Here is a 19,423-nt window from a genome sequence, read left to right on the forward strand (position 1 = left end):
CGCCGCAACTCGAGCAAGTATCTGCATCAATGGAGCAATTCTATGATGATCTTATGAAACATAAGAAACAAGGCAGCAATGACGACCAAACAACAATGACGATGACATGGCTGCTGCTGTCAACACACTATGGGAGCTGGAAGGCATAGATTTCGATTATGATATTGATGGTGATTTTGAGATTGGGAATGAGGCATCCCTAGACGGGATGAATAGTGTTTGATCTGCTTTGTCTTTATTATTATGCCTCAATAAGTACAGTCTGTGGTATGTATGACAATCTTAATAAAATTTATTCTTGTTAGGATTGTTGAAAATATGGATGCTATGATACCAGTAGGTCGTGCGTATTTATCGTATTGATGAAGGCAATGAGAAGATATTTGGAAGGTAGAGGAAGTAGAAAAGTATTATCTTAAAAGAATGTCCACATGTATATAATTACATGTGTGTTACATACGTATACGGTATTGCGAGCAAGATGTTTTGTATCATTTTATTTTTAAATCCTGATATCCGGAAACCCAATTAAATCACGATCAATCCAATCGAGTTGGGTTGGCCACTAAGGGATAAATCTCTCATAGCATGATTTTTTACATTCATAAGGACTCGAACCCGAGATGTTGTTTAAGCGAAACAAACGCTGAACCATTTGAACCAATCCATATTGGTTTCATATTCTATCTTTGATCCCTTTGCAATTTGAGTTCGTTTCGATATTAAGCAAATCGTATAGGTAATATATTTTTAATGGTGACACGCACAACTTTTTAATTTAATCGCGGACGCTCCTTCCTTTCTCGACCAAAAGAAGAATAAGTTTTTCATACTTAAAAGGAAAAATGAAATTTACATTGTCAACTATTTATATCGAAGAAAAGAAACTAAAAATTACGGAGGCTTGCCATGTGTGTCGGGTGTTAAGTCAAACATTTTACCTGAATATGGTTTAATTGGTCCAACTGGTTCAACCAGAGGATTGATTTTTTTTTTTTTAGTACTTTATAAAAATTCAAATATAGTTCAAATGATCGTCAACAACAAAATTGAAAATATCAACTCAATCCTTTTTGGATAAGTAATATCAACCCAATTCATAAATATGTTTACCCGAATCTTTAGAATTATTATGATTTTCGAAGATGGTAAACTAAATAACAAAAAATCACATGAAAATTTAAAAATAAAATATTGATAAAATGATGTTTAAATCATAGATTTTTTTTTTAGGATGAAATAATTTTTTAATCATAAAAATTTTTACTACTAAATTGTTTTTAACTAAAAAATTTGGTAATTTTGCAAAAAAAAAGTCGATCAGAGGTTAAAAGAAAGCGGCAAGCCTTAATAGAGGAAATTCTTAATAGTTCGGTTTTTTCAATTTTTATTACTGAAAAGACAAATTCTTTTTCACCTCAAAAGGAAAAAAAAAAATCTTCACTATCAACAATGGGAGCTTTTTTAACCAAGCATTAAAGTAAATTCCCGCATTTGCGCGAATTTGGCGGATTTTAAACTTTGGTTGACAATTAATTTGAGACAAATTAAGCAACTGGGATTACTATTTTGCGGCTGGATGTAATAGTTCAAGGGGCAAATTGAAATTAATTAAATTGCGTTTTAGATGCATGCTCTTTAAAGATATACAAATAACGGTGGTTCCTGTCCATTAGATATATGAATAAACTTGATGTATAGCAGAATATATTAACAGCTGCCATTTCATGTTCTACTTCTGCATGAAGAGCGCAAAAGTCGATTCCCAAAATAAATGGTATATTACCTACCGAAAAAATTATTGTGTTGTAAAATTGCCATGCACAGAAGAGAGACTGTGCTTATTGATACATAATTAAAGAAAAGCATATCACATAATATCAATTATGATTTTTCATCCGGAGATGCCTCATTTCCAGCCTCAAAGTCACTAACTTCATCATCGAAATTCTCGGCTTCCAATAGGGAGTCTGTGGAAGTAGCCACATCACCATTATCGCTATTATTGTTGTTTTGGTCGTTGTTGTTGTTGCCTTGTTTCATATGGTTCATAAGATCACCATAGAATTGTTCCATGGACGCCGATGCTTGCTCAAGCTGCGGTGTGCTGAGCGCTCTGATCTTGGCATCCCACCAGTTAACTTCACCTCTTGTTGCATTTGCTGCCCGGGACGCCTTGATTAACTGCTGGAGCGACTTCCCGTGCATCCTCTTGGCCTCTAACTGGGAAAGGGTCTCATTCAGGGCTTCTCTCAGTTCCCTGATCCTCGTCGTCTGATCTGCCTCCAGGATCGTTTGCATATCACCATTATCAAGCGACTTCCCGAGGAGATTCCTTTTGAGGTATCGCTCCACCACCACTTCAATTGAAGGAGTCCCAAATGAGAAGGGCTTCCCGGTTGGTGAGAAAATCACAATCCCAATCTCAGCACAGCATAGGGTAGCAAGCTCGCTTGCCTGCTTATAGATTGTGGCCCTACGCATGAGCAATAAGACCTCATAAGATGCTGAAGCTACTGACAGTGAGATTAGTTGTGCTGCTATACAGGGGCGGAGCCAAGATTTTTATCCAGGGGGGTAAACTTATACTTTTGGGGCAAAATTTAAAAATTTCAAAGTTTAAGGAGGGCAAAGTACTAATTTTACATTAAAAAACACATGCTTTTTGGGTAAAATTTAAAAATTTTAAAGTTCAGATGGGGCAATTGCCCCCCCCCCCACCCCTTCATTGGCTCCGCCCCTGCTGCTATATATTCGACTTAGTTGAAGTTCGAAAGAGAAGTCAGCTGCCGGGAGTATGATTGAGCAGCTCAGGTTCTTGTCCTTTAGGGCAAAATATCTAACTGAACCATTTTCACTTTGCAAGGCTCCATCACTTTGTTGGAACTTATATTGTGTCTCTATGTATATGCGTATGAACAAGTTCAGATGCACATGACAATATGCTTTTGCTTTTGCTTTTCCTTTTATCAATATGGTATATATTGTTCATAATACAGAGTTACCCTTTCCCTGAATTCTGAAATTTATCTGGATTAATTTTTCAATTTATAAAACTTTTACGTGCATTTTACTTTTTTCTTATGTATATCCTGAAATTTTATGTACACAACTGTCTATTTGCCATAATTATGAGATGCTTTCGCTAAGTAGAATAAGGGGAGCCATTGTTGGAATAATTGGTTGGGAGCAGAGGGGAAGCAGGAATACCATTTCGTAGGCGGTATTGCCTAAGGGGTATGATTTTGGTAGAGGACTTATATTCCAAATATTCTTATTACAATCCCTGCCATGATATTCACTTTCACAGACTAATGAAGAACAAATTATATGACATCGTTCAAATTAGAGAGAAAAAAATGAAAGAAATTAAGGATCCTAACCTGCGGCTCGAGAACATTATGAAGCGGCTATTCTCGTCCTCGATCTTCTTCAATTGGATCTTCTTACGGCCCTGAGATTTCCGTCCATCCATACCCATGAGTGCTATGAGTTGTCTTGACTCAAAGATCAAGCTCAACTGATATAATCATGGATAATCTGTTTGCGTATGTTCACTTGTAGTCTTCACTTTCAGGTATATATAGGGATTTTAGATAATGCCTAAATGGCATGTAGAAATACATGGCATGTTGAGCAAGACTTTTCATTTGTTTTCAGGGACAAGCTCCGATTTCGGTCACAGAGTTTGGTTATTTTTCTCGTTACGACATTATTAATTTTTTTTTCCTGAATAAGAACTTTACGATTCACAAAAAATATATATGTAAAGCCATTCATATTTCATATTTTTTATTTCAGAAGAAGTAAATAACTCTAACAATTTAGAATTGGGGGATTTCATTTCCATAATCAGCAAGTAACATAGGTAATATATTTAATGGTGAAACTTGAAAGGCTCAACAAATTTTTTTTTATTTTTGGGTAGAGAGAAAGGCTCAACAATTTTATTTACACGTTGACGTTCCTCTCTTTCAACCTAAAAAAGGAAGTATATTTGTGCAATATGGTTCTTTTCATAGATAATGCCCTTTTTAATTTTTATTGGACACTCTATTTATATTGTATAAATCATTAGACAGGGGGGCCTGGTGCCGGCCACAGGCGCCTGAGACGAGGTCGCGGCCATGGCTGAAGGCACCGAGGACCTCATATGGGTTGTGCTGGTGTAGATCGGGCCATCTCCATTCCGATTTCCTTATTTCTTTGAGATTGAAGTCGAGATTGAGCTTCGTACACCGGTACCCAAGCTTCTTCGATCGAAAGAGGTAAGGTTTGAGAGGTAGAGGGAAGAGGAGGAGAGGCCCCGTAAACCAGTTGAGAAGAGGAGGAACGCATGCAACAGTCCCTAGTAGTGGACATTTTCCATCTTCTGCTCAGAGCTTCGTCATCTTCATCTTCTGGGAAGAGATGGGTAAAGTGGGTGGGAAAGCAAAAGGACAGTAGACCTTTCATTTTCAGATTCAGTCCACCTTTTTTTTTTTTTCCTTCCATATAAACTTTAATGCAAATTATATAATATAATTATTTTATATATCATATAAAAAGTTTAGTAAATGCCTCATTTTTCTATTTTATTATACTAGATATATATTTTTATAAATTGTTTAATTAGTTTTTAAAAATTCAGTTGAATCCATAAATCTATGAACCCAAATGTTCACCGGTTCGATGTCTGGTTCGGTTTTGAAAACTATGGTCTTTACATATCCTTCGGACTTGCAAGACTCGATCAGTCTTCTTTATTTGCTTATGAACAGAAGCACATGACTCTGCATATCCTTTTTACATATTTTTCTTCTTCTTTCTAAAATGATTTTAAATACTTTACCTATATATGTTGAGCATTTTATATATTCATGAAAACTGAGGACGAACGTTTGTATAAATGTCTTCCCAGATAAGTAGTACGTGGACTTAAGACCTGTAGCCAATTCGAAAAATAAATGCTCCAGTCTCATTAAGACAACATCTGCATGCCATGTACAAGAGAACGGGCACGGTGATACATACACTTGTTCTGAATTCAGTACGATCAACGTAACATGCATACACTTGTTCTGAATTCAGTACGATCAACGTAACATGTATACACTTGTTCTGAATTCAGTACGATCAACGTAACATCGATCAATCACAGCCATTCATCGGAGGAGCCTCATTCGCATTATAGTCGAAACTCACAGCTTTCAATGATGAGCTGGTTGAAGCCGTCCCGTTATTATAATTCATGTCATTCTCGTTATTGTTGCGGTTGATATGTGATGTGACAGAAGACCTGACAAATCGGTACTTGAAGAAAAATAGGTTTTGATAACCCTATTTCGAAGGAAACGGCCTCAGAAGTAAAACTCACGGCCTTTGGCCGTGAAATTTTAATATTTTAGGCGAATTCCATCATTTATGGCCTCAAACGGGCATTTTATCGTTATTTGGGTGTTTTGGCAATTTTAGAAAAGTTTATTTCTTTTTTGGTGCAATTTAGGTTTTCTTAATCCCTATTTAAGCTTTGTAAGCCCTAGGGCTGAAACGGTTATTGTTTTGATTATCAATAAAAATTGGAGCTTGCGTGTTCTTTGCTCAATTCTCAAATTTGTTCGAGTTGGATACCAATTTCCTACGAATTCGAAGAATCAATAGGGATTGAAGGTCATAGTTCCGGTATTCATGCGCGATCAACGGGTCTGTGACAAGTTACTCACGTGTACGCTGCGTCAGTTGGTATCAAAGCCTACGGTTTGATCTTGATCGACCATGCCGCCCAGGAGGAGGGATCGTGTGGAAGATGTTCATGACCGTGAAAATCTGCGACATCCGGAGCAGAGGTTGGATCAGATGGATCAGAGGATGGAACGTATGTTGGGGGCAGCTAACACAGCAGATGGCTGCACTTATGGAGAATCAGAATCGGAGAAATCCTAATCCGAATTTTGACCCTGATCGAGAGGAAATCGAGTATGATTCCAATTCTGAAGGGAACGCGACTTTATTTTTCGAAGAGGATTCGTCTGATGATGCATTTTTCGTGATGGGAGGCGATAGAGAGCCCGATTTCGACAAGGATGATGAGGGAGATGACAATGGTTCTGACGAGAACTAGAAATTCGATAAATTTGAAGGGAATGATGTGGGTCTTTTTGCTTCTGCGGAGTATGATGAGGACGACAAGGAGGCTGATGCGGTCTGGGAGGCTATCGACAAGAGAATGGACTCGCGAAGAAAAGATAGGAGGGAGGCGAGGCTGGAGCAGGAAATTGAGAAGTACCGTGCCCCGAATCAACAGACGAGGACGAGGATTTCAAATGTCTCTAACGAACCAATTACTGCGGCAGAGTATTTTGAGTCGGGATTTTTTCCAATCATCCGTTCTAGAGCATGGGCTGACATCAGTTTCCGATCAAGTATGGAAGATGTATATGTTTGTGTGAATATTTTTATCTCTGGACTCCTATGGCGAATTTGTGGGCGAATTCTCTCCACTCATGGGAGAATGATGCGGCAGAAGACCTGGCAAGTCGGTACCTGGAGAAAAATAGGTTCTAACAACCCTATTTCGAAGGAAACGGCCTCAGGAGCAAAACTCATGGCCTTTGGCCGTGAAATTTCGATATTTTAGGCAAATTTCATCATTTATGGCCTCAAACGAGCATTTTATCGTTATTTGGGTGTTTTGGTAATTTTAGGAAAGTTTATTTCTTTTTGTGCAATTTAGGTTTTCTTAATCCCTATTTAAGCTTTGTAAGCCCTAGGGCTGAAACGGTTGTTGTTTCGATTATCAATAAAAATTGTAGCTTGTGTGCTCTTCGCCCAATTCTCGGATTTGTTCGAGTTGAATGCCAATTTCCTAGGAATTCGAAGAATCAATAGAGATTGAAGATCGTAGTTGTGGTATTCGTGTAATATGCTTCATGAGTTCACCATAGATGTGGACAATTTCTCGAGTTGCGGGTTTGAGAGCTTATCAAGCCGAGCCTCCCTCCACCCGACCTCACCCCTCATCTCATTCGCTGCTCGGTCTGCCTTGATTAATTGCCTGAACATCTTCCCGTGCTTCTTCTCCTCCAGTAATCAGGACCAGTTCTCGTTTAGGTGTTCACGCAGCTCCTGGGTCCTGTTGCTGCTGCGAGCCTCCAAGATCGACTGCCCGCGATTGCCATTGACGATCTGCTGCTGGGGGCCGTTCTTCCAGTTGAGGATGCGCTCCAACACTGCCTCAATTGATGGATGCCCAATTGAGAAGGGTACCCCAGTGGGCGAGAACATTACGAGCCCAATCTCGGCCCCGCACAGGGTTGCCAGCTCGCTTACTTTTTTATAGAGCCCATCCCCACTCAAGTACTTAATACCATGTATCTAACCTGTTCAGCTTAAAAGCGACCACGAGGTATTTAGCAAAGCTAGCTCGGAAAATGATCAACCCAAGCAAGCATTGTGGTGTTTAAAGAAACATACAACATTTTTGTGAATAAAAAGTCCCACTTGGCGCTGAGCTCAGTAAATATGTCTTCCAGATATGTTTGAGTATGGGGCAGACACACTGTTGAAAACCCATCCTTTTGTTATCTATTCTATGTATCTTTTGAATGTAAACACATATGAAAGCAAAAGGAAAAGGAAAGATATGCACCTGCATACCCGGAACATGTGAAGACGGTACTCTCGATTCTCAATCCTCTTGATCTCCATCCTATGGTGACCCCGACATTTCCGTCCATCCAATTTTATGGGTTCCATCAGTAACCTAGAGCCGGAAATCAAACATCGATGGACTTACTCGTGAATAATGTATGGGCATACAGAGTTTTCACTTTCAGGTATAAATAGAGAATTTAGATGTTACATGGTGAAATATATGGCATGATGAGCCAGACTTCATATTTTTCACTTTCCCTTTTGGATTTGAGGATTTCATTGCACTACACGATATATAAAGCGGGTAACATATTAATGGTGAGACTTGAGAGGCCTAACCATTTTTGCTCGTAAAATTATTAGGTTTTGCGCGCTCCCAAAAAAAAATCAAACATTCAAAATTTGATTTTAAGAATCATATTGTTAAAATTGCCAAATTACAATAGGAAACTTATTTATTATTTTTTCAGTGGATGGAAATTTATTTTTTCTTATTACGAAATGGTCGTTTAGATTTCAAATAAATTCGATAGCTTATCATCGGATCAGTTAAAAAAAATACGAACTTTATCTATCCAAAAAAAAAATGAACTTCACAATTTTTTCCTAATTTTAGCATGAATAATTTTCCAATTTGTTATCACGTTCGCACTATGTTGTTTTTCCATTAGTTTAACGGAAACTGCCAATGTGGCACTTAAAGGTGCCATGAAGACTGGCCAAGTGAGCCCCGTAAAATTTTTTTATAAAAATTTGAAAGAATTCGTCCTCCCCCCAGTTCATGCTAAGAATAGAAAAGATGCAAAGTTTTTTTTTTTTTGTAACTGGCCCCCTTATAATATAGCTATTTAGGTGTATCTTTTGGTTTACGTATTATTCCTTATTTTTCTCTCATCACTTGGACTTAGTTTGCGAATGGTGTTATTAAAATGAAAATGCTGAAATATAATTGCGAAAGATTAAATGTTAATTTCATAATAAGAAAAAAAACGCTTGGAAGGTAATAATCTGAAACTGTTATAATTAAAATTAATTCTTAAAATAGAGAATTAGGAAAAGCAATTTTTATAATTACCATTGTTAGAAAAATCATGTTTCTAACAATTGAAATCAATCAAATCATTGTTTTGAAATATGCTACTTTTAGGACTGTGTTGCGGTCTCCCAAACGCCGTTTATCTGTCCGACTTTTTCAACAATGGATATTTGGGAGTGTTGTTGTGTTTGGTTTTAGAGTTAAATTGAGTTTTGATTTTAACTGGTTTTTAATAATTATGTTTTTAAATTATGAGAAAAAGTGTGAAAAAATAATAAATAGTTGAGAGAAAGTAATGATTGTGTCGTTAAATTGTGGAAAAAGTTATGAATAGTTGAGAGAAAGTAATGATTATGTTGGTAAATTATAGAAAAAGTAATGAATAGTTGAGAAAATTTAATATTAAAAATTAAATTGAATAGTTACAAAAATTGAAAAAAATGGAAAAATAATAATTGTGTTGTTGAATTGAAGATAAGTGGGGTTAAAGTTAAGTAGAGTTAAAATTATTTCCTAAAACCAAACAAGACAAGTTTTTCCATTTTCAACCGCAATGTCAATGAAAATGCCAAAACTCAAAAGCATGGAAAATACAATGGAATGCCAAATTATATTCCATGGGATAAAAAGAGGATACAACTTCAGAGATTAGAGGACAATGACAAGCACACGCCCCATCTCTGAATCCAATTTCATTGGCGCCGTATGTGGAAACCGAGTGAAAGGTGGTGGCTCTGGCTTTGCCATCGTTGACGTTTTGGCACCACCTGCAATCTCCTATTCTCGATTTCTCAGGATATCAGATGAGTTTCGAGCGGAGAGTTCGTTTGAATCATGCTGCCGTATGTACCTCTTGGCAAGATGGACGTAGAAGAAGAGAGGCTTCTTCATGTTGGAGACTAGATCATGTACTTCCAGTGACAGGAACCTTCTCCCCTATGTCAGGAAAAGGACAGACAGAGAAGAAAAGCGTCTATTCAACAATTTCGAGGCAGGATCTCCGCCACCGGAGATGATACGCTGGTGGCATGCAGCAAAGGATGAACCTCTCAAAATATGATGTTTGATGTCAAGCGCCGGCTCAAGCAGCGGTGAGGAGCAAGGAAACAAATCGGCAACTTCACCTTCGATTGTCTGAAACTGCCCTGAATCCAGATAAGCAATTCCTCGGTTTCTCGTTCACGTCCCTATCTATGAACCCTAATAATTACCAAATCATGATACTGATCAATAGTGGAAATTGATCAATTGTTATTAATTGAAATTCCACCTTAAGGAGTTAGTTTCCAGATCTGTTAATAAGAACCCATGATTTCGAGTAAACTTCATTGCCAAACCATGATATACCGTCAAAAGTGATCATGTGCTGCAAACGGATTTCTCATCCAACCTTTGTTGCCTGCCTGCCCTCCACTAATGATTCCCTCAAAGTTTTCAAAATTCTCAGACTTCGGCTTGTTTAATTATATCGCAGTATATCTCGTCTTTGTGCTCTGCTTTTTGGTTGGCTTCTTGACGGCGGCAATGATTTGAGAAATGCAACTCCAGAGGTTGAGAAATTTCTAGGAATGTCAGTGTTCCTTCTTAAAGTTTTTGGACCTTAGTCATGATTTTTTTCTTCATATATATTTCATTGTTATTCATCGAGTTCTCCAATGAAAAAATCTGATCGTGAAGAAGAACTTCTATTTATTTCCCCAGTCACATCGAATCTCGTTTATTAAAATTCGTTGGATTCAGTTGTTTGAGAATGATAGGCTCTGGGCTCCTTATAGTCATTATGAAATTATTTCATATTATCACCTCATATTTCTTTCTTAGTTGAGTTTGAGACTTTGTTATGAATGGTTCGTGAGGTTCTTCGGGGCCATTCGATCAACAATGAGTCTAACCCCCTGTGTTGATGGGATGTTGAGAATTTTCTGAATTTTCGATAATATTTTTGCCTTTTTGATAAGGAATTCCAGGATGCTTTTGTGATATGTGAATATCAACATTTTTCTTCATGGTGGAGTTTTGTTTTATGAGATAAGACGAAAGTGAGAATCTGCACCATAAAGGTTGTTGTCTCTCCATGCCCACTAGAAACAAATTCGACCTCAATGAGTTTTATGGACCTCCTCGGGGGTGGCATGGGGGGGTGCCCACGAAAGCATCATCCACATCTACAAGTCACGACTGGGTGGTGGAGGAGCACTAGTAGATATCGTTTGAAAAATTTCAGCATGCGATGAAAGTAGATATCGTCGGAAAAACCTCAGCAAGCGAGAAGCAGTCTTTCCATCGCAACAATTTGGCAATCTTGTCCTTCTAATGAAGTTGCACATTCTGTTGCTATGGACAACATGGCCCATCATGGAGAGTAGAACATTGTCGCATGAGCACATCCCATGCAAGAAGCGTTGGCCAGATTGAAAATGGACAACAGCAAGCCATTCCATAGCAGTGAGGCTTTTATATGCCGATGCTATAGACAAGACAATAACAACCGTACCGGCAACTCAAAATTTGGGGGAACATCGCTGGCTCGTCACACCTCAGCCCCTTGAATCGCTTTTTCTATTCCAGGTGTGTTATTTCCAATTTCTATATGCAATTTGCATGCATTAAATGATCTATACAACTCAGGTGTGATTCAGCTCTATCCGTGCTCTTGTGGACATCATTTGCATGCATTTTCCTATCGAAGGCCTTACGAATGAATGATAACCACAATCAAAATTTTCCGCTTTTGCTTAAAATATAATTGTTGTTATAAGGTTCTTTTGTTGATCCCATACCAATTGATATGATATCATCTACGAATCCATCTTTCAATCTTTGTGAATATGAAGTAGTCGGCAATCTTATTCGAATATCATCTATTGTATATCTATGAGACCCCCCAGTGGGGCATCTACGAGCGAGCTCCATTGAGCTAAAATCTCCGAATCTAAACATCTTAAGACCCCCTAGGGAGCATCCGCGAGTGAGCACCACTGCGCTAAGACCTCCGGATCTAAACATCTTAAGGCCCCCCAAAGGGGCAACAACAATGAGCTCCATTGAGTTAAGACCTCCGGATCTAAACATCTTAAGAACCCCTAGGCGGGCATCCGCGAGTGAACTCCATTGAGCTAAGACTTTCAGATCTAAACATCTTATGAACCCTTAGGGGCATCCATGAGCGAGCTTCATTGGCTATTACCTCCAGATTAAAACATTTTAAGACTCCTAAGGCCCATCCGCGAGCGACCGCCATCGTGCCAAGACCTCCATATCAAAACAACGTAAGACCCCCTAAGGTTGGGCATCCGTGAGCGACCGCCATCACGCCAAGACCTCCAGATCAAAACAACGTAAGACCCCCTAAGGGTGGGCATCTGCGAGCAAGCGCTATTGCGCTAAGACTTCTGAATCATAACAACTTAAACCCCACAAGGACCATCTGCGAGCGAGCACTATTATGTTAAGACTAAAGGATGACCTCGTTATCTTGAAAACAAAGATTACGCAGTGATTCTCCTTCCCAACCGTTGTGCCCATTTTAGAATATAAAACACGGAGCACTAGGACAAGGAAAAATTGAAAGCTCATTCATTTCCGCACTTTTTCCAAAAGACACGGAATGAGGGGGCAAAAAATTATATGGATTCAAGAATATGAGTCCAGGAGTAAGCATGACCTCTCATTCCATGAGTAAAGCACGGATTAGATAAATGACTTCATAAAAAATATAAAACCAAAAATTAATTCTAAGCAAGCCTTGTGAACCAGGATGTAAATTACGACCTCAAACCGAGGGGCGAGTTTAGGCGCGTTTTGTTAAGATTGTGAAGAAAAAGCTTTGATGGAATCAGGCCATACACTGAGAATGAATCACTTATCATAAAAACCTTCCAAGCAAGCAGTTTCATGCATAGACAAGAGTCGAATGCAAAATTCTCAAGACAGAATGCATTAAAAAAAAAACTTAAAACAGATCATCTTCTAAATGTAATTTACAAGACGATCACTTCCGTCTTAAATGATGTATCACTTTTTTCGGTAGATCAACGGGGCCAAGGCCCAGAGAAAATCAAACAGTGCAAGGATGGGGTACAGCAACCACCGAGATGTCTCCTAACAACAAGTGACTTAAGCAGTTGGGAACAAAAAATAAAGAATGAATGCCCACATAAAGAGAGATGGCCCGCGAAGCTAACCGATCCGCACACGAGGAGAGTATTGCCGAATTAGCACCTCCCAATCACACGCAATGAGCCTCTTAATGTCCTCCACCAAAATCCTGAGCAAAGGATTGAAATTCATCTTCCCCTGAATTAAGTCCGCAATCAAAGAGTCCGTCTCGAGAACCAATTTCCGACAACTTGAGTCTCAAGTGATACTCAGCCCTGTGAGGATGCCCCGCAGTTCTGTCATCATGGACGAAGCGATACTGATGCTTTGCATAAAACCGCTTACCCAATTACCTCTCTCGTCGCGAATAATATATCTCGTCACTTTCATCCTGTAATTTGATCGTTTCATTAGAAATCATTGTTAGCTAATGCACTTCCTTCAGATGAGCATCTTTATCCTCAAAAACCGAGGATAAATTGACACGTGTATCAATGGTGAAATTAATTTAAACAAAAAATAAATAAATAGAACATCCCTGTGCTTTCCATGAAAATGCGAGTCTGGGGCAATCGCGAGTGAGCGTTCTAACGTTAAGACTTCGCAAAATGAGTCACCTAGACATCTCAATAGAAGCGATCATGAGCGAGTGGTCCGATGATAAGATTGTATGAAATGAGAATTTCGGATCCCGCAAAATGAAAATTACTTGATATCTCCCCTCACTTTTGTTGCTACACTACAAGAAATCTATATCCGTAAATTTGGAATATATATATATATATATATATATGGGTAAATTACAAAAAAATCCAAATTTTGTAAAATGTCTCAATTTTATCCTAAATTTTGTTTTGTAATAAAAAAAACCATAAACTTTCTAAAATGTCTCAAAAATGACCTCCGTTATAACTTCCGTCAATTTTTGCTGCTAATGGTGGGTCCCTTTAACAGTTCACGTAGGTCACACGTAGGCTAGTGGGTCCCTTTAACAATTCACGTAGGTCACACGTAGGCAAAAATTGACGGAAGTTATAACGGAGGTCATTTTTTAGACATTTTAAAAAACTTATGGTTTTTTTTGTTACAAAACAAAATTTAAGATAAAACTGAGATATTTTATCAAACTTGAGTTTTTTTTATAATTTGCCATATATATATATGAAAAGTGAAGGAGAAGAAATAAGCAAAAGTAGCATAGGAAGAAAAAGAGAATTAAAAGGCATATTAGACAAAATCCTTCAGAGGGGTTTATACAAAAGCATTTGAAAAGAAATGAGTGACTTCCCAAGGAACATAACTCATATGATGGAAGGAACTGACGCATGACTAACCGACAATGTAAACTTCAAAAAAAAAAAAAGGAACCAATCCCGCGCTTTCCATGAAAACACGGGCTTGGGGGCGCAGATGATATGGGCTCAGGATAAGGGGTGCATAAAGCTCGCGAGTATTATATCAATAAATCGGGTCACACTATCAAGAGAGGATATAGCGCAGTGACGCACCTCTTGTCTGGTGATTAAGATGTCAAGTTCGATATTTAGTAGGACTACTCGTGCTCCTTTATTAGATATTTAGAATATTTATTTCAATGTACTAGATTTATGAGCCTCTCTCGTAATCGAAAATATAAATAAATAAATAAACCGGGTCACACTAAAGACAGTAAGTGAGCCCATAGAGAGTAGTATCTGAAAGGATTTATAAAAATCTCTTTTGAACGGCCACCACACGGGGATAAAAGGAGGACACAACTTCAGGGATCAGAGGACAATGACAATTACACACCCCCCATTTCTGAATCCAATTTCATTAATAAAGGGAGAATCCTAATTTTCAATTTTTTTTCCATAATCCTTGGTTCCTTACTTTTTATGAAAATAAAAGAAATAGTCAAATCAGTGGTTGAACCGATTAAATCGGGTGACCAACTACCCACTGAAGAGTGAAGACTCTAGTTCGATGACCGGCCCGAGTATGAAAGTCCTGGCAATAAGAGCCACGTTACTATCATTGATTCATTGTTGTCCTCGTTTTCTGTTGCTGCTTTGGTTGATGTAGTTCATTAGTTCACTATAAAATGCCCCATAGACGTAGATAATTTCTCGAGCTGGGGCCTCGAGAGCTGATCAATACGAACCTATATTAATGCCTTGAGCATCTTCCCGCGATTCTTCTTTTCCTCAAATCGGTAGCAACTAGCGAGTTTCAGTTAAAGTTCATAAAAAAAATTAATAATGATAAAGGAAGTATATGCACCTGCATATGGAGAATTTAATTGTGCAGACAATAATCATTCAGGTTCTCAATCCTCTTGATCTCAATCTTGCAAAACCGAACTTCCGACCGTCCAATTCTGTCATTTTCTATTCGTAATTTAAACCCAAAAATCAATGACCGATTGACCTAATCGTGGATAATGTATTGGCACAAACTAAGTTTTCACTAGCAGGTATACATAAGAGATTTTTTTTCCGGTTACTATACATAGGTGATTTTTATTTTCAGTTAGTATTTTGTAAAAGATTTAGGTTATATTTGTTTGGACTTAAAATTAAGTGCTGAAAATTTATTCAGTTAAGAGAATATATGCTTAATTAGTTAAGTCAAAACTGCTCGATAAATTTAACTGTTGAAAACTTATAGTTTTCTAGGGTTATATTTATATTTTGCTGTATATTTACTTTTGTTTACAATTTGGCCCCATATTTGTTTTTTAATTCAATTACTGAAAATAGAGAGGAAAACAAAAGAGGAAAAGACAGTATTGACGAGAGTGGAGAGGAAAGGGGGCGATGGTGGCCCTGATTCTGGCCACCGCCGCCCTATTTGAGGTCGTTGGCAACCTCGTCTGGGCAATGGTAGTTGAGATCGGGACCACCACCACCCTCAATTGTCCCTCTTTCTCACTCTTCGAAATCGTTGAAGAAAGAGATGGAGATTTGGGGCGGTGGTGGCCGGGACCACCGCCCAAGTGAAGTCGTCGGCGACCCATGATGTCGCAGGTTACCTCGATTAGGGCGGCAGTGGCCTAAATCGGGGCTACCACTACCCTCCTCCTTCATCCGATGCCCTTTCTCCTTCTCTTCTCTCTCTCTCTCTCTCTCTATAACATTCTGACAGAAATCGAGAAATGGACTAGATTGCAAAATCAAAAAAGTTCAGGGCACTCCCATAAATAAGCTAAAAGTAGCCCCCGCCAAGCGGATAAGCAAATATAGAGCTGATTGATTAAGTAGGTTTTGGATTACTTAATAATTCAACGCTTTTTTGACTGAATCGTTAGGTTAAGTTAAATTTTATGTTATGTTATCAAACAAGCTTAATTCTATTAAGCGCTGAAAAATTAATTTCAGCACTTAATTGAAATTATCAAACACAATCTTAGATGCTAAATACATGCCATGATGAGCAATACTTCTCATTTTTACACTTTCCCTTATGAATTTGATATTTTCTTTTCCATATAGGGTATATAATATAATTAAAATATTAATGGTAAAAGGTCAAAATACATTCAGTTCGAACGAGTCGGCTCTTTTTCCCTTTAAGTAAGATTTTGAGTTCGAGTTTGGGAGAGTTTTACCCCTTAGTGCATACAAAAACAAAAGGCCAAAATATATTATTTTCATCACATAATGTCCATCTTAAATTTACGTGGGTCACGAAATTATCCGCCACATCAACAATATTCGACAGTTTGATTGATAAAATGAGCAAATAAAATTATTATTAGTAAATGACCAAATTGATCCAAGAAAAGCGAAAAGGAAGAAATTGAACATTCGATCAAAAAAAAAAGCACAAAATATCAAATAAAATTTAATATATTCAGCAATAACATTAGCAGGGCGTTCTAATTTCCAATTGTTTCTGTATCTACTTCTGCTGGAGAAGCATTAACCAAAATATATAATAGCGCAAAACAACATATACTTGAACATAGGAGTCAGATCCTCAAGTACATGTTCTATTAAGATTGTAATTTCAGAAGAAAGGTGCTTATTTCTACATTATTATCAAGAAAAGCATGCATGCAAAATAATATCAATTACCACTGTCCATTTAGATATGCTTCAATTCTGGTGTCGAAGCCGCTAACATCATCATCATCATCATCAAAATTCAGAGCTTCCAATAGTGAGTCGGTTGAAGCAACTGCGTCATTGTTATCTTGACCTTTATTATCGTTGTGGTTGTGGTTGTAGTTGCTGCCTTTTTTTCATGTGTTTCATAAGATCACCATAGAATTGCTCTATGGACGTGGATACTTGCTCAAGTTGTGCAGGATTGAGCGCTTCAATCTTAGCATCCCACCAACCAACTTCGCACCTCGGTGCATTGGGTTCCCGGGCTGTCTTGATTAGCTGCTTGAGTGACTTATCGCGCTTCTTCTCAGCCTCTAGTTTGGCGAGGGTCTTGTTGAGGTTTTGTCTTATTTTCTCAATCCTCGTCCTTTGTTGGGCCTCCAGCATCTGCTCCATGCCACCATCATCGGGGGGCTGCTCAGAGGTATTCCTGTTGAGGAATCGCTCCACCACCGCGTCAATTGTCGGAATCCCAAATGAGAAGGGCTTCCCTGTTGGTGAGAACACCACAATACCAATTTCAGCTCCACATAGGGTAGCCAGCTCGCTTGCCTTCTTATAGATCATGGCCCTACACAAGTAATTAGACCTTATAAGATGGTAGAGCTAACTGTTGGTATAGAGAGTTTATGTGTATATATCTATAAGAGCAAGTTCAGTTACACAGGGACGTGATTTTGCTTGAACTTATGGTATCGCACATTTTTACCAACATTTACCTTGCGGAATGGGTCTAACTGAATAAGAGAATATAAACCTATTCAAAGTACAGATCCTGACCTGCGACTGGAGAACATAATGAAGCGATGTTGGTCATCCTCAATCTTCTTTATTTTGATCTTCTGGCGGCCCCAATATTTCCGTCCATTCGGTTCTGCAAGTTCCATGAGTAGTCTAGATGAGAAAATTGAGGGATTTAGATGCGCACACACACATATATATATGGGGATTTAGATAATGCCCTAGGTGAGAATAAATCCACGGCAAGTAGAAATATATGGCATGTTGAGGAAGACTTTTATTCATTTTTTTTTTCATCTTTTAGTCCCTTTGGGGTTGGAGGATTTCGTTTCCATAACTCAGAGACGCAACATCGGTAATATTCTTACTGATGGTTGAATGCTCGATAATTTAATGTGCTCGTCGACGCTCCTCACCCAACCAAGTTAAAGAAAAAATTTGTAATTCATATTATTGTAAGTGACATCAGTACTCTAAAACCTCAAATTTAAATTCTGAAATAACAATAATATTATTGTTATATATAATAACAATAATATATAATTTATATTATATTATTATATACTAGTGATTGGAACCCCGCTCGATGTTGCGGGAGAAAATTTTCGCGACAATCATATCATATCATAATTTTTTAAGTTTTTAAAACTTTTATATTTAAATTTTTTCGCCAACACTGTGAACTTATTGACTCTCAAAAATCATGTGAAATGCATTTTTACTCTATTGCTATCTTTCATAAATTTACGTAATTGATTTTTTTACGAAAGATGCATTTTTACTCTTCTAATAATAAGATTTTACAAACTAAAACTGAGGACTAATTTTTAAAAAAATTACTTTGTGGTCCTTTCACAACTTTTTCTTGAAAGCCTTCAAAATGCATAAAAATAAAAATATCAAAACAATGTAAATAATTAAATAATATATTAAAAGAAAAAACAAAATATTCTATTAGCGTTTTGCAATCTTTTATTAATTTATGTTATCGATTTCCTTATGAAAGACATTCATTTTTTTTATGTGCATTATGATATAGATGCACTTTCACTCCTCTAATATTAAGATTTAGCAAGAAAAATATTGACTAATTTTCAAATATATATACGATTTTGAGTTCCTTTCATGAGTTTTCTTTTTTCTGAACAACTAATTCATAACGACAACTAGCACCATTGTATAACTATTCATGAACTAAGGATTCAAAATTACAAGGAACAAAAAAAAAATGTATTGCTGACGTTGCTTGGTGCAGGTGGTTCGAAGTGTATTTCCCTTAAATAAAATTTCAAGTTCAACTCTTGTGAATAAATAAAATTTATGATTGAGAGGGGTTACCCCTTTAATGGACCAATTCTGCTCGAACTAAATTAGAAAAAGCCCATTGAACGTGTGAGACCCGAATACATTAAAGAAAGCAAAATAAATTAAATATATATTATATTATTATAATAATATAAAAAGACAAAAAAAACCAAAGAGAGTGTAAAAAGCTGGTCCACTCGCCTTCTGAGGGAGATGGACCAGTTTTTATTGTTTTATAGAAAATATTCTAATACTCTTTTATATTATATATTATTGTTATTTTTTATCGATAACTTTTTTCAACCATTGTCGGACAATAGTTTTTGGCATAGAGAAAAATTAATAAAAACTTTCAGACAAGACATTATGATAATGACAACGAGAGAAAAGTTAATATGTGGCATGAAAAGAGTATAAGTCCAATTTGAAGGATTGAGAATTCAAAAAAAACATGCATGTGTCACGGGCACAAAGTTTGATGCCAGTGCGGATGCCTAGGGAACTGTGTACCGAGTCTCCC

At 37.4% G+C, this 19,423-nt stretch overlaps 2 protein-coding genes across 2 annotated transcripts; both read right to left on the reverse strand.

The window, feature by feature from the left end:
• Positions 1 to 1,728: 1,728 nt before the first annotated feature.
• LOC116201270 (agamous-like MADS-box protein AGL61) lies at positions 1,729 to 3,757 on the reverse strand. Its single transcript, XM_031532438.1, has 2 exons — positions 3,384 to 3,757; positions 1,729 to 2,476 (listed from the first exon to the last, which is right to left on the reverse strand). The coding sequence occupies exons 1-2, from the start codon at positions 3,479 to 3,481 to the stop codon at positions 1,885 to 1,887; spliced, it is 690 nt and encodes a 229-aa protein (XP_031388298.1). The 5' UTR covers positions 3,482 to 3,757; the 3' UTR covers positions 1,729 to 1,884.
• A 12,840-nt stretch (positions 3,758 to 16,597) lies between these two features.
• Positions 16,598 to 17,761, reverse strand: LOC116201525 (agamous-like MADS-box protein AGL61). Its single transcript, XM_031532787.1, has 2 exons — positions 17,638 to 17,761; positions 16,598 to 17,428 (listed from the first exon to the last, which is right to left on the reverse strand). The coding sequence occupies exons 1-2, from the start codon at positions 17,742 to 17,744 to the stop codon at positions 16,954 to 16,956; spliced, it is 582 nt and encodes a 193-aa protein (XP_031388647.1). The 5' UTR covers positions 17,745 to 17,761; the 3' UTR covers positions 16,598 to 16,953.
• Between the last annotated feature and the right edge of the window lie 1,662 nt (positions 17,762 to 19,423).

This window comes from Punica granatum, chromosome 3, assembly GCF_007655135.1.
Source record: "Punica granatum isolate Tunisia-2019 chromosome 3, ASM765513v2, whole genome shotgun sequence".
NCBI lineage: Eukaryota > Viridiplantae > Streptophyta > Magnoliopsida > Myrtales > Lythraceae > Punica > Punica granatum.

Excerpts from the sequence above, each read along its gene's own strand:
- LOC116201270 (XM_031532438.1), bottom strand. The coding sequence starts at position 3,481 with ATGGGTATGGATGGACGGAAATCTCAGGGCCGTAAGAAGATCCAATTG. Across the intron at positions 2,477-3,383 it reads ATAATGTTCTCGAGCCGCAG|GGCCACAATCTATAAGCAGG; the intron begins GTTAGGATCCTT and ends GCTCATGCGTAG.
- LOC116201525 (XM_031532787.1), bottom strand. The coding sequence starts at position 17,744 with ATGGAACTTGCAGAACCGAATGGACGGAAATATTGGGGCCGCCAGAAG. Across the intron at positions 17,429-17,637 it reads ATTATGTTCTCCAGTCGCAG|GGCCATGATCTATAAGAAGG; the intron begins GTCAGGATCTGT and ends TTACTTGTGTAG.